The 13,503-nt window shown below is 41.4% G+C and overlaps 1 protein-coding gene across 1 annotated transcript in view; it reads left to right on the top strand.

Moving 5' to 3' along the window:
* The window catches only part of cep164 (centrosomal protein 164), a gene marked incomplete at its 5' end in the record, with an annotated part of 50,977 nt that extends 43,411 nt beyond the window's left edge, over positions 1 to 7,566 (top strand). Inside the window, 5 exons of the mRNA XM_080732059.1 lie at positions 472 to 656; positions 2,185 to 2,425; positions 3,823 to 3,895; positions 4,478 to 4,585; positions 5,980 to 7,566. Of these exons, the coding sequence (XP_080588185.1) occupies positions 472 to 656; positions 2,185 to 2,425; positions 3,823 to 3,895; positions 4,478 to 4,585; positions 5,980 to 6,064 (692 nt within the window). The 3' untranslated portion in view covers positions 6,065 to 7,566. The remainder of the gene's footprint in view (positions 1 to 471; positions 657 to 2,184; positions 2,426 to 3,822; positions 3,896 to 4,477; positions 4,586 to 5,979) is intronic.
* Between the last annotated feature and the right edge of the window lie 5,937 nt (positions 7,567 to 13,503).

The following is a 13,503-nucleotide window of genomic DNA, read 5'->3' as shown; positions in this document are numbered from 1 at the left end:
TTACTGCTTTCTGTCGTTTTAGCGATTTGTATTTCAGTGGGTGGGGCATGCGTACAAGTGGCTAAATGTCTTTTTAGACACAATAAGCCCATTCCCAAGATGCACCACAATCTTTCCTGGGCAGATGTGACTTATGGGGGCTAGTAGTGTTACTGTAAATAGCGATAAAGAAATTGCCGGCTTATTGTGTCTAAAAAGACAAATTTAGCCACTTGTATGCATGCCCCCAACCACTGAAATCAAAATGGATAAAATCGATAGAACAATAGAGAGAAGTAATTGAAAATATTTTAACACTCATCTTTTCTTTTCTCTCATTACAATCTAAAATATGAACCCTTGTTGGAAAAAACTAAAGTTGTCCTTTAAAATCTAACATGAAACAGATGCGTTCCAGCCAGGTCTTAAATGTTATATTATAACAGCAAATTGTGATGTGGTTTGTCCCTGCACCATTTTCACCACCACCAGGTGGCGCTCATCATCATCATCCCAGCGTCCCTGCTAAAGTCCTTCATCTGACAGAGTCTCTGCAGCAGATCTCTGGACAGCTCAACACGGTGCTGGGAGCTCTGGGTTCGCTGGGTGGAGCCTCCCCCTCCTCCACCTTCCAGCTGCCCCTGGCCCAGCCTGGCTACACCTCTGGCTACACCCACGTTAGTATATGCTGTATTCAATGTTTTCAGTGCCAAGGACCCCATTGCTGAGAGAGAGATGAAGCAGGGACCCCCACTACATATTGTATAAATATTTTCAAAGCGAACGTTTGTAACTCAAATTTTGCTCCTGGGTGGTCCCTGGAACGAAATAATTTGAGATGGGTGTCTGTGGCCAAATAAATATAATTTTAGGGGTCCTTCACATGAAAAGGTTTGAGAACCACTGACATAGTAGTCTCTCAAGAACAGACTAACTGAGCTCCAGTTAAGTGAAAATGACCTTTTCTTTGACGATGGCTGGCCAGATTGCTGACATAGAAACATAGTTTTTTTCAAAAAAATCTTAGAAGGATTCAAAAGACACTTAAAGAATCGGGTCAAAATTCTAATTTTCATGATTTTTCAAAAATAGCAGATCTACAAGCTCGCAGCGCGGCACTCGGTGCCGCGCTGTGAGCTTGTATATCTGTTATTTTTCAATAGTTAAAGCATAAAATAATGATACACAATAATGTGTACCCGTTCTGAATGGGTTAATGATGTGTGATGCAGATTTTCATCGATTTCATAGATAGATTCATAGACTAGTTTGACAGCACTGTCATCAGTCTATGTTGGATTTGTGTTTTTAGTTAACTTAACCTTTCATTCTGTGCTTGGTCTGCTCTTTTTTTTTACCTCTACACCAAACCTATTTACAGAAAATAGTCAATCTACAAGCTCTCAACGCCTTGTGATGCGAGGCGTTGAGAGCTTATAGATCAGGGTTCCCCAATTAGTTTTCCCCAAGGGCCGAATTATGTCTAGAGTACCAAGCCGAGGGCCACAACATTGCAGTGGGCGACGGTGGCGTTCCCACTACTATGTCGTTGTCGGGTGAAAATCTTGTATGTCCAAAACCGTTCGTTTTGAATTAATCATTTTAAAAATGGTTTAAACTAGTGAAAACAGCCAATCTACAAGCACACAACGCCTTGCGGTGCGAGGCGTTGTGTGCTTGTAGATCAGGGTTCCCCAATTACTAGTTTTCCCCAAGGGCCGAATCACAGTATGTCTAGGGTACCAATCCGAGGGCCACAACATTGCAGGGGGCGACGGTGGCGTTCCCACTACTACGTCGTTGTCGGGTGAAAATCTTGTATGTCCAAAACCGTTCGTTTTGAATTAATCATTTTAAAAATGATTTAAACTAGTGAAAACAGCCGATCTACAAGCACACAACGCCTCGCGGTGCTAGGCGTTGTGTGCTTGTAGAGCTGCTGTTTTCACTCCTTTTATGCAACGGCCTTGTATGATTTGCAAAAGAACGTACAAATTTGGAGATACGAGATTTCCACCCGACAACGACGATATACTAGTGTTGTTGCTGCTCTTATACCACCATTATTACTGGGGTTGGTGTGGGCCAGACAGTAGCCCCCCGCGGGCCGCAAATGGCCCGCGGGCCGCTTATTGGGGAACCCTGTTATAGATTCGTCTATTTTTGGCTAACTGTAATAATAACCCTGATCCCTACTGTCTCCAGACCTCGCTGCTCATGCCTACCTCCTTGGGGCACCTCTCCGGACCCCTCTCCGGACCCTTCTCCGGACCCCTCTCCGGACCCCTGTCAGGCCCTCCCTCGGGGTCCTCCTTGGCCTGGGGCCTCCACAGAGACCCGGGGCCCCCGTCACTAGGTGGCGCTCCTCTCTACTCCTCCTCCATCAGCAGCCACACACGCACCTCAGAAGAACTCCTCAACAGCCGCTGGGCCCAGATCTTCCCCGGTAACTCAAACCCTCCAAACCCCCCCACAACCTCTGAACCCTCCACAATCCCCCCCCAGATCTAACCTCCAACCCAGGTCACAAAGCGACGCGTTGTAAGCTTGTAGATCAACTATTTCTAGTATAAAATTATTAAATGTCAATAGTTTCTTGTATATTTAAGTTATTTTTCTCTGGCCTCCATTTTTTTTTATTACGAATCCTAAAAGGCAAACATAATTTTAAAATGTATTCATATGTTCCAATGTTCAACACCAAACACACAATCAAATCGTTAATCGCAATTATTTGAGTGACAGTTGTCAACTTAAATGTATAATCGTGACAGCCCTACTCCCAACCCCCCCCAGATCTTCCCCGGTAACCTAACCACAACCTCCAAACCCGTTGTGCCTTTGAGCAAAGCAACTAGAACCTGTAGCACCAACGTTTTAACGTGTTTGCTGTCCCGTCGCTCCAACATTCACAATGATAATTCACAAAAAAACTAAGAACATGTAGTCTCATGTTCCTTCTTATATTGATCCCAAATGACAGTCCATGCGGTTTATTAGGCAGAAATGCCCCTGTCCTCATGTGGGACAACCAAGGCATAGATGTACCTTGACAACTAATAACACATTTAAAAAAAAAAAAATTGTATCCAATAGTCCATTAGCCCTTTTTGTCCTTTTTATATGACTATGGTTATTTGGAGTCTTAGACATACTGTACACTTGGCAAAACATGTGTAAATAATTCTCTGTAGTTGTATCATGTCCTTTGACATTGGGCTACATTAGGTAAGGCTTCATACAAAATACTACATACTTCATTCTAAACACATAGCACTACTGAAACACTCAATGACCATAAAGGAAGCTAGTTAGCATTTGTTTTTTAGTTTTTTTTTTTTAGAATCCTTTTTTTTTTCTTTACTGATTCTTTAGATTGATATTCATATGCATTTGTTATATTGTTGTTGATGTTCTGACATGTTATAGTGATGTATTATCTGTCGCTTTGGATTAAAAGCGTCTGCTAAATGCCTAAACTGTAAACTGTTACCACATAGTGTTTTCCAGCTCCTATATGATAATAGCAGTGTTGTGCAGGCAAAACAAATATGTAGCCAAGAATTACCTTCTATTCCAGTAAGTTAAACTTGTATTACTCTTTGTCAGTTGCTCATAGTGATTCTTTTTCATGTCCATGCATCTACTCCAAATGGTTCAAGAACATCAATTACATTACTATATATGCTGTGTTTTATTTGCAAATAATACAGGATTGTTTACAGGTTAAAGCTTAATGACACTTTGTTAGCTGTTGTCTTTTTAATTTAAGACACGTTTTCAGTGTTTGTCATTTTAGTGTTAGACTGAATCCTTTGCTGCATGTGTGTCTCTGTCCACCAGGAGCCGCTATGGGACCAGCAGCCTCCAGTACTACAAGAGAAAGAGCTGCTTACTCTACATACTCTCCTGCTAGGTAAATACGACATTATCAGTGGTTTAAAGTGACAATTAAGTACATTTACTCAACATAATACTCCTGCAAGGTAAATACATCATCATCAGTCCTCAAACTGTCTCACACACAGTTGAGTTGAAAAGCCTGGGTTTCCGAGGCTAAGTTTAGTTTAGTTTACTCAAAAAACAAATGACCACAGATTACAAATCATACTGGGTTAACACAGCTTTTGGATAAAACAATAAAGTTCAGGACTTATTTCCATTGTGGTCCTTTTGCACATAACAGAGGAAATATACAATTCACACGAGTGACATTAATGTAGCAAAGACCTCACTGATAAAAATATATTAAAACAAAACAACACTTAATACTCTCTTAATCACTCGTCTGAATACAGAATACACAATGCCCTGTGTGAGCTTGTAGGTCGACTATTTTCACTATTTAAAACATGTTTTAAATAATAGAAAAAGGAACGTTTTTGGACATAATATGAGTTTTTTTTTGGATGCATGATTGAATTTTGGTTTGGGGATGTGCGCGCGCGTGTGTGTGTGTGTGTGTGTGTGTGTGCGTGTGCGTGTGCGTGTGTGCCAGTGAGCGTGCACGTGTCCACAGGTCAGCGGAGGTGGACGGTCAGAGGCTGCAGAGTCTCATCGACACCAACAAGAAGTGGCTGGAGAAACGCAGGAAAGACAACAGCATGTATCCTTTACTGTACAGAGCTGAGCACAAACCTTAAAGATATCACACCTGTTTATAGAAAGGTCTTTACCTTAAAGATATCACACCTGTTTATAGAAAGGTCTTTACCTTAAAGATATCACACCTGTTTATAGAAAGGTCTCTACCTTAAAGATATCACACCTGTTTATAGAAAGCTCTCTACCTTAAATATATCACACCTGTTTATAGAAAGGTTTTACCTTAAAGATATCACACCTGTTTATAGAAAGGTCTTTACCTTAAAGATATCACACCTGGTTATAGAAAGGTCTCTACCTTAAATATATCACACCTGGTTATAGAAGGCTCTCTACCTTAAAGATATCACACCTGTTTATAGAAAGCTCTCTACCTTAAATATATCACACCTGGTTATAGAAGGCTCTCTACCTTAAAGATATCACACCTGTTTATAGAAAGCTCTTTACCTTAAAGATATCACACCTGTTTATAGAAAGCTCTTTACCTTAAAGATATCACACCTGTTTATAGAAAGCTCTTTACCTTAAAGATATCACACCTGTTTATAGAAAGCTCTCTACCTTAAAGATATCACACCTGTTTATTTGTATGGCACACTTCAGCATCAATAACAAGGCAATTCAAACATGCTTTGTGTTAAACCTCAAGCAAAGGAAACAAATCGTAATATGATATATGTATGACATTAAAATACAATGAACAGAAGAAGCTAAAATAAAATGTACAGCTATAAATTATGGTGAAGAATACTAATACTAGTTGATACTCCAGAGAAATATCGCACAGAATGATCGGGATGGTCCACTCCTGGTTGTCCTGTGAGCAAAATACCTTTGACCCTGAATTCCACCTTTCACGTTGGCGTCACCCTAGCTGAACACACAATATGATTGCGACCGGCAGGTCGCAAGTTACTATGAAAGGGGCAGTAGTTCCGTGATGTAGGGTGGTGCTGGTCCATTTAGTGCTTTAAAAACGTGTCTCTGATGTCTTGGTATAGTGGGCAGGTGGTCAGAAAGTGTAGCTCTGTTTCTACCACAGTGGGTGCATAGCCTGTCTAGTGTCTTCCCTTTGGGAGCGGGGTCAGAACCACTACTAGAAACACTGGTTCAGAGAGTAGAGGGCTCAGTACAATTTACAATTTATAATTTAGGCATTTGGCAGACGCTCTTAATCCTGAGTGATTTACAATAAGGAAGGACAGCACAAGGTAATAAATACATCAACATTAATACATCAAATGCATAGAAATAGTCATCCAAAATGTGTTGTATGTATACAGTGTTAAATGTGTTATATATATTGTATGTATACAGTGTTAAATGTGTTATATATATTGTATGTATACAGTGTTTTTTATATGTGTATTTATCCTCAACCTCTCCTCTCAGACCTCTGTTAACTCGATACCGGAGCCCTGGACTGCTCCAACTGGGCCTTGATGATAATAACCACATCAAGGTCTATCATTACTGACCCTACTGAACCAACTGGGCCCACTGGGCCTAGACGATAGCAACCACATCAAGGTCTATCATTACTGAACCAACTGGGCCTGGACGATAGCAACCACATCAAGGTCTATCATTACTGAACCAACTGGGCCCACTGGGCCCAGGCCCATAACAAGCACATCTAAGTCTAACCTTACTTGAGGTCCATATTTTTGGAGAGTATTATACCTTTGTTTCTCACCATAGGGTGTGGGGACCACCAGGGTTCCAAATGGACCCCTTTACGGGTCTGGGATTCTGAAAAACAATTGTAACCCGTGAGTTATGGTTTTTGTTATGACCGACCAGTATGTCCAATTGTCCCATCTTAAGGAACAATTAATTGCAAATTGGACCTACTGTCGATATTGTGTTAAGCTGTCCAGACCCATAAGGGTCCATTTGGTTCCATGTGTAAACTCTTTATGGACCCCACTCTGAGAACGGTTGACCTTTTGTCCAGAGGTTAGGTTGTTTTTAAGGCAGGTGATTTTTTTTGTCCTCGAACTTCATGGCCTGTTGGTCAACTTTACAATGTAAAAAAGATTTTTTTTAAAGCCATCGTATTTAAATGTTTTATTAAACCTTATGTTTTAACTTTAAAGTATGTTTACTTTGCCATTACAGTGTTTTAGAACAGAGAGAGATCTGTGGTGGTGTTTTATTGTTCATATAATTGGTCCCCACTAATGTTCATTATAATAATGGCTATAATAGTGATATCATCGCGAGACGGGTTGCCAAACAGATTTCAAATATTAGTATTTTATTTTTGTACGAATGCAGGAACAAATGGCTTCTGCTTCAGCATAGCTAACTTTCAAGGAAGAGCAAGACTGTTTCTATTGGCTTGGATCAGAGCCATAGAAACTTAAATAGTTCTGCCATTGCGGGGTCGGAAGCAGCGCTGGTCACATGATTCATTTTCACTTTACCCCTCATAGACTCCAATGCATCCTGTAAACTTCCGGTTCGCGGTTTGTCACTATACGCCAGTAGATGTGTGAGTAGAAGACCCGGCACCATGAAGTGAACGGGAGTGGCGCCACTCTCTCGCTAAGGCTCTGGCTTGAATTCCCCCATCGATGATGCCACTGCTAGTCAGGTTTCTGAACTGTCCACAGCCCTCCTCTGAGACACAGAGTGAGTAGACAGGTTACTGAACTGTCCACAGCCCTCCTCTGATAGCGAGTGGACATTATAATGAGTAATATTGAGAACCTGTTATATGAAGATATGTTTGAATACTTGAGTAAATGTACTTAGTTACTTTACACCACTGTTCTCTACCAAAGTAATTAACGTGTATAATTAACGTGTAGAAATGACGGCCATGAGTGTGTATCGATATTCCACACACAATTTTTATCGATCACACTGATGGATACAAATGTCACCACAATAACCTCATTATCTATCCACAGGGCATTGGTTAATTTCAATCTAAACTATATGAGTCATGACTCCATTTAAACTACAGAAACCTTTATATATAATATTGGTCTAAAGTGTTACATTTGTACTGTATTTTTATAATATGAAATATTTTTTAATAAATCTCGATATATGTTCATACATCTCCTTGGTCTTATTTAAGACTCTTTTGTTGTCATTGCTGTCAAGCAGAAATCTGATTCAACGTGTATGATTTTACTTTATTAAATGTTTTATTAAAATTTAATAAAACATTTAATAAAGTAAAATGCCCAACTTCTGTGAAAATAGCCAGTCTACTGTATGAGTTTCTGCTATTTTAGATTATAATTATTTTAGGGCTGGGACTTTAACTGATTAATTGCGATTAATTAATTACAGAAAATTAACGCGATTAAAAAAATTAACACATTTTAATCGCACTTAGTTTTTGCACCACAGAACCTTCAGTTTCGGGCATACCGATCATAGCGATGCACCGACCAAGAATAGACAACAAACGCAAAGGGAGAAGTAGCCGATCAGAGCGCTTTGGTTGGCCCCGTGGATGCGAAATTTAGATTTTTTACTTGGAAAAAAATGCTTCTCAGGTCAAATATCGACGTGCGATTAAAATGCGATTAATTGCGATTAATTAGAGCCTGTAATTAATTAGATTAAAATTTTTAATCGCATCCCAGCCCTAAATTATTTACATGATTATGAAATTGCTTAATGAAAGTTCCATTGAAAAGTATCGACAAGATAGTGACTTTACATTTCTTGAAAAACACTTCTCACCCAGGTCCCACGAGGCAAACCCCCCTTTTTCTTAGAGACCTGCATCTGCCCTGCTATAAAAGGTAGGCCACCAGAAATATTATCTATGGCCCAGTAGGAACACAACCTATATTTCCCAAGATGGACGCCACCCGAAAATGAGTTTTACTATGACTTCTACAGTGACAGCTGGCTGTTATGGCAAAAGGTCCGCTTTTTAAGCAATATGAACACATTTGGTCGGTTTGAGCTTTCATGTCTATGTTGTCGATATGGCTGGACTCCTAATTTTCATGTAACCAAGATGGTGGCTACTCGAGACTGAGCTATCCAGGGGCCAAAGGGGGTTTTAACAGGTATTGAATGTTATAACATTGTTATCCACAATTTAGCTTTTATAATTAAAAAATTCACAACCTGGTCAACATTTTCAACCCAAAAAAACGAAACACCTGCTGATGCTCATAGCACTTTCAGTATGGAGACTGTCAGCATCCACTGCAGATCTACTACTTATATTATATTGTATGAACATACTGTACTGTCTACTCTACATTTGGTTACTAGTTAGAAATGAAAGTGCTCAAGTTTTAAATGCGATAAATCCAATAAACCAGTGGTTCTCAAACATATTTGGCTCACAGGGTACCCCTTTAAACAACATTTTTAATCCACAGCACGCCTGAATGACATTGAAACCCCAGCATCCCTATTCTGGGGTGTACATTCACCAAAAATAGAAGATCTATACTGTTACAATGAGCTTGTAGATCAGCTATTTTTGGTGAAGAGACTTGGTGTAGACTGAAAAGGATTGCACCAAGTACAGTACAACTTTCTAGAGGCAGTAAGTGGTTAAAGTGATGTTTATCCATTACAAACCCTCTTTGAGAACCCCTGCAATAAACAACATGACCATGAATGAGAGCAGTGTAGCCAAAATCCTGAAACCAGAGAACAAAAACAAACCGTTATGTCCTGTTGTTCTTCTCTGAAAGATGTTATAGACAGGATCCTTCAGTGGGTCTCAACCTGACTCCCAGGGGGGCCCTCCCATGATTTTGGGCGGGTTCCCAGATGACAGATAGACTTAGATTTCAGCCATCTTCATATAATTGTTCCTTAATGATGAGGATAATCTGGTCCAATGTTTTGTGGACAGTTCAGAAACCCACCTACCAGTGAAGTTTCTATTATCTTGAATTCCTCATCGATGATGTCACTGGTAGACGGGTTTCTGTTCAAACAAATGGTACAATAGTATAATGAGCAATTATATAAAGATAGGTTGAATGTGGATGAAGTCATCCTTTAACGATTTGTTTTTGGCATTGAAAACAGGAACATAAAAATAAAAAATACATTTCAGATCAGCTTTTAGGCTTTGTAAACAACAGATAAATTACAAATAACTTAAAATATACTAAGAAATAACTGACATATTTAATAACAAAAAAGAAATAAGAGAAAAAACACACTTTACTCACTTTGGTGAGCTTGTAGATCAGCTATTTTCGGGGGAAACAGGCACAAGACAAGTTCTGGGTGATGTCACAATTTTTATTCTGATGCTGATTCTGCACTGATTACTGATGGCCCATAACTTAACAAAATATGCAACATTTTCTACAAATAAAAATAAAATCTTCTATTTGAGAAATATTTTTAAATCAGGGATGACACGTTGAAAGTGGCTCAAATTGTGACTCATTGGCTGGTAATACTTGTTGAGACCAATGTTGTGGACCAATGTTGTGGGTGTATGAGGTTAGCAACCTCATGCACAGCACTCGCGAGAGGGCACCAACTCAAGCTACAGACATTTATTCAGATACCCTCAGAGTCTCCCGAGAGGGGGGGAGTATGTGAGACTCAACAATACAAACATAACGGTAACAGCCCTTAACTAATCACAGCTAACGAGATGGCTCACCTAAACAACATCAGCTGGGGAGAAATTGGAAGTAAAGTGTCACTGCGAAAACATCTGCAGGAACACAAAAGGTAAAAATACATCAAGCCAGGACCAAGTGTGGAGAAGAGGGGTCACAGGTGCAGCGCACAACTTGGTTGGTGAGTTGGTGAGACGAAGGAGAACTCCAGGCAGGAATAACCCCACAGTACTGGAGAACTCTACGCACCTGTGTCACCTCAAGACCTCAGGAGGGACCCACCCAATACCTCCCCAGAGAAGCCTCTTGTTGGGAAAAAACAAATAGAGCAGGAGAGGGGAGTTTAGCCTTGGTCAGGAGGAGGAGATGGGCAGTGATTTGGCCACCACTGCCGACCCGGCCATCAGGAGGGTGTTGTGGTTTGCGGGTCGAATCACCACCTATGATCGATGGTTACCACCTGAAGACATCAAATTTTCCTGGCCAAGGCTACATTCACCAAACGTGAATGGAGGAGAAGCATCGTTAGATGTAATTATAATCATAGAACTCTGGGCAACCAGTGACTTCCAGGAAAGTCTGGATGGAAACCGAGGAAGATTGGTGACGCTAGAGAGACAGATGACCACCAGGAAGAGCCTGGCGTGGGTGTATGAGGTTAGCAACCTCATGCACAGCACTCGCGAGAGGGCACCAACTCAAGCTACAGACATTTATTCAGATACCCTCAGAGTCTCCCGAGAGGGGGGGGAGTATGTGAGACTCAACAATACAAACATAACGGTAACAGCCCTTAACTAATCACAGCTAACAAGATGGCTCACCTAAACAACATCAGCTGGGGAGAAATTGGAAGTAAAGTGTCACTGCGAAAACATCTGCAGGAACACAAAAGGTAAAAATCACACCCGTGTGAACTGAGCGATGGTCCCCCCCCCCCCCCCCCCCCCCCCGTGTGTGTGTGTGTGTGTGTGGCCTGGCCTGAACAACAGCGCCCCTCCCTTAACATGTGTGGTCAGAAAAGGTACTACACCACAGGCTTGAGGCTACATACAGACCCACATACAAACCCACATACAAACAAACAAACATACCTACACACACAGCCACGCTATGGAGACGGTGTGACCACCGCTCAAAAATACATCAAGCCAGGACCAAGTGTGGAGAAGAGGGGTCACAGGTGCAGCGCACAACTTGGTTGGTGAGTTGGTGAGACGAAGGAGAACTCCAGGCAGGAATAACCCCACAGTACTGGAGAACTCTACGCACCTGTGTCACCTCAAGACCTCAGGAGGGAACCACCCAATACCTCCCCAGAGAAGCCTCTTGTTGGGAAAAAACAAATAGAGCAGGAGAGGGGAGTTTAGCCTTGGTCAGGAGGAGGAGATGGGCAGTGATTTGGCCACCACTGCCGACCCGGCCATCAGGAGGGTGTTGTGGTTTGCGGGTCGAAACACCACCTATGATCGATGGTTACCACCTGAAGACATCAAATTTTCCTGGCCAAGGCTACATTCACCAAACGTGAATGGAGGAGAAGCATCGTTGCTGAACCATTTCTCACACAGGTCACAGTGGTAGGGTTTTTCTCCTGTATGATGAATTCTCTGGTGACGGTTGAGATCAGTCATCTGTCTGAACTTCTCCCCACACTGCTGACAGTTGTAGGGTTTCTCTCCTGTATGAGTTCTCTGGTGTCGTTTGAGATTAGTTCCAAGGCTGAATGTTTCCCCACACTGGTCACAGTTGTAGGGCTTCTCTCCTGTATGAACTCTCTGGTGTTTTTTGAGAGGACCTTTTAGGCTGAATCTTCTCCCACACTGCTCACAGGTGTAGGGTTTTTCTCCTGTATGAATCCTCTGGTGTTTTTTGAGATCACATTTTTGGCTGAACTTCCTCCCACAATGCTCACAGTTGTATGGCTTCTCTCCTGTATGAATCCTCTGGTGTCGTTTGAGACTACTTCCCTGGCTGAATGTTTCCCCACACTGGTCACAGTTGTAGGGCTTTGCTCCTGTATGAATTCTCTGGTGCTGTTTGAGATGACCTTTTAGGCTGAACTTCCTCCCACACTGGTCACAGTTGTAGAGTTTCTCTCCTGTATGAATCCTCTGGTGTTGTTTGAGATTACATTTTTGGCTGAACTTTCTCCCACAATGCTCACAGTTGTAGGGCTTCTCTCCTGTATGAATTCTCTGGTGCCGTTGGAGATTACTTTTTTGTCTGAAGCTTCTCCCACACTGGTCACAAATATGTTTCTTCACTTGGGAAGGCAAGACATCTGGGATGGAGAATGAGGGGAGATAAAGAAACCACAAAATGATTCGAAATAACAGGTGTTGTGTTAACAAGTGATAATGTTCTAATATTCAAAGCATCTCTCACTACGTCTTTCTTCAGACTGTAGACCTGGAGTCTGTTGAATGCACCATTTAACCAGTTAATACAGCATGTTGTCGCTGGTGGGTGGAAACCTTGTATGTCCAAAACTGTTACTTTAAAGAAAATGTAAAAAAGAACCTCTATTCAAAATAAATGAATCCAATGTAGTTATTTAGTCACAAGCTCTCGTTAATCATTTTCATTGGTTCACAAACTTTCACTTATACTTGAATTAGTCTATAGGCAACTTTTAAAATGTAAAAAAATAAATACAATAGAAAGGTAATAATAAAAAGTCATCCTTACGCATAAGGATAATAATGGTAAATGCTGCATTCATATAGCGCTTTATTCCAAAGCACTTTACATAGATTGTGCATTACATTCACCCATTCACACACGCATTCATACACAGATGTCGGGGGAAACCATGCAAGGCACCAACCTGCACATCGAGAGCAATAAGCTCTTCAGTGTCTTACTCAAGGACACTTCGACACTAACCATGGGGAGCCCGGGATCGAACGGGGAACCTTGCCGTTCCACATCCAGCCATTCTACCGGCCACTCTCCCCCTGAGCCCCTGCCGCCCCTATATCAATCACCAGAACCAAGCACCTGTGCTTTTAATGAATCTAAGGTGACTAAAATGGAATTTGAAGTTACAATGGATTTATGCAGTATAGGAGGGGGAGTATTTTCTGTCACACCACGCGCACACACACACACACACACACACACACACACACACACACACACACACACACACACACAGTGCATGAGCGCCGCGGACATCAACCGCAGATCACTCCGGTGCTTCTAGGGAAGAGACAGCAGGACATGGCCGCTAAAAGCGCCCCCAGAGGTCAGGAGGAGAATGTTGGTACCCTTGATACTAATATATTTTATATACACAGATTTAGAAATAAAATACATTTTCCTGTAAATGTCA

Source organism: Nannobrachium achirus (genome assembly GCF_963921795.1).
Source record: "Nannobrachium achirus genome assembly, chromosome: 8".
Lineage (NCBI taxonomy): Eukaryota > Metazoa > Chordata > Actinopteri > Myctophiformes > Myctophidae > Nannobrachium > Nannobrachium achirus.
The sequence above is the reverse complement of the archived record's forward strand: the minus strand, read 5'-3'. Positions and strand labels throughout refer to the sequence as shown.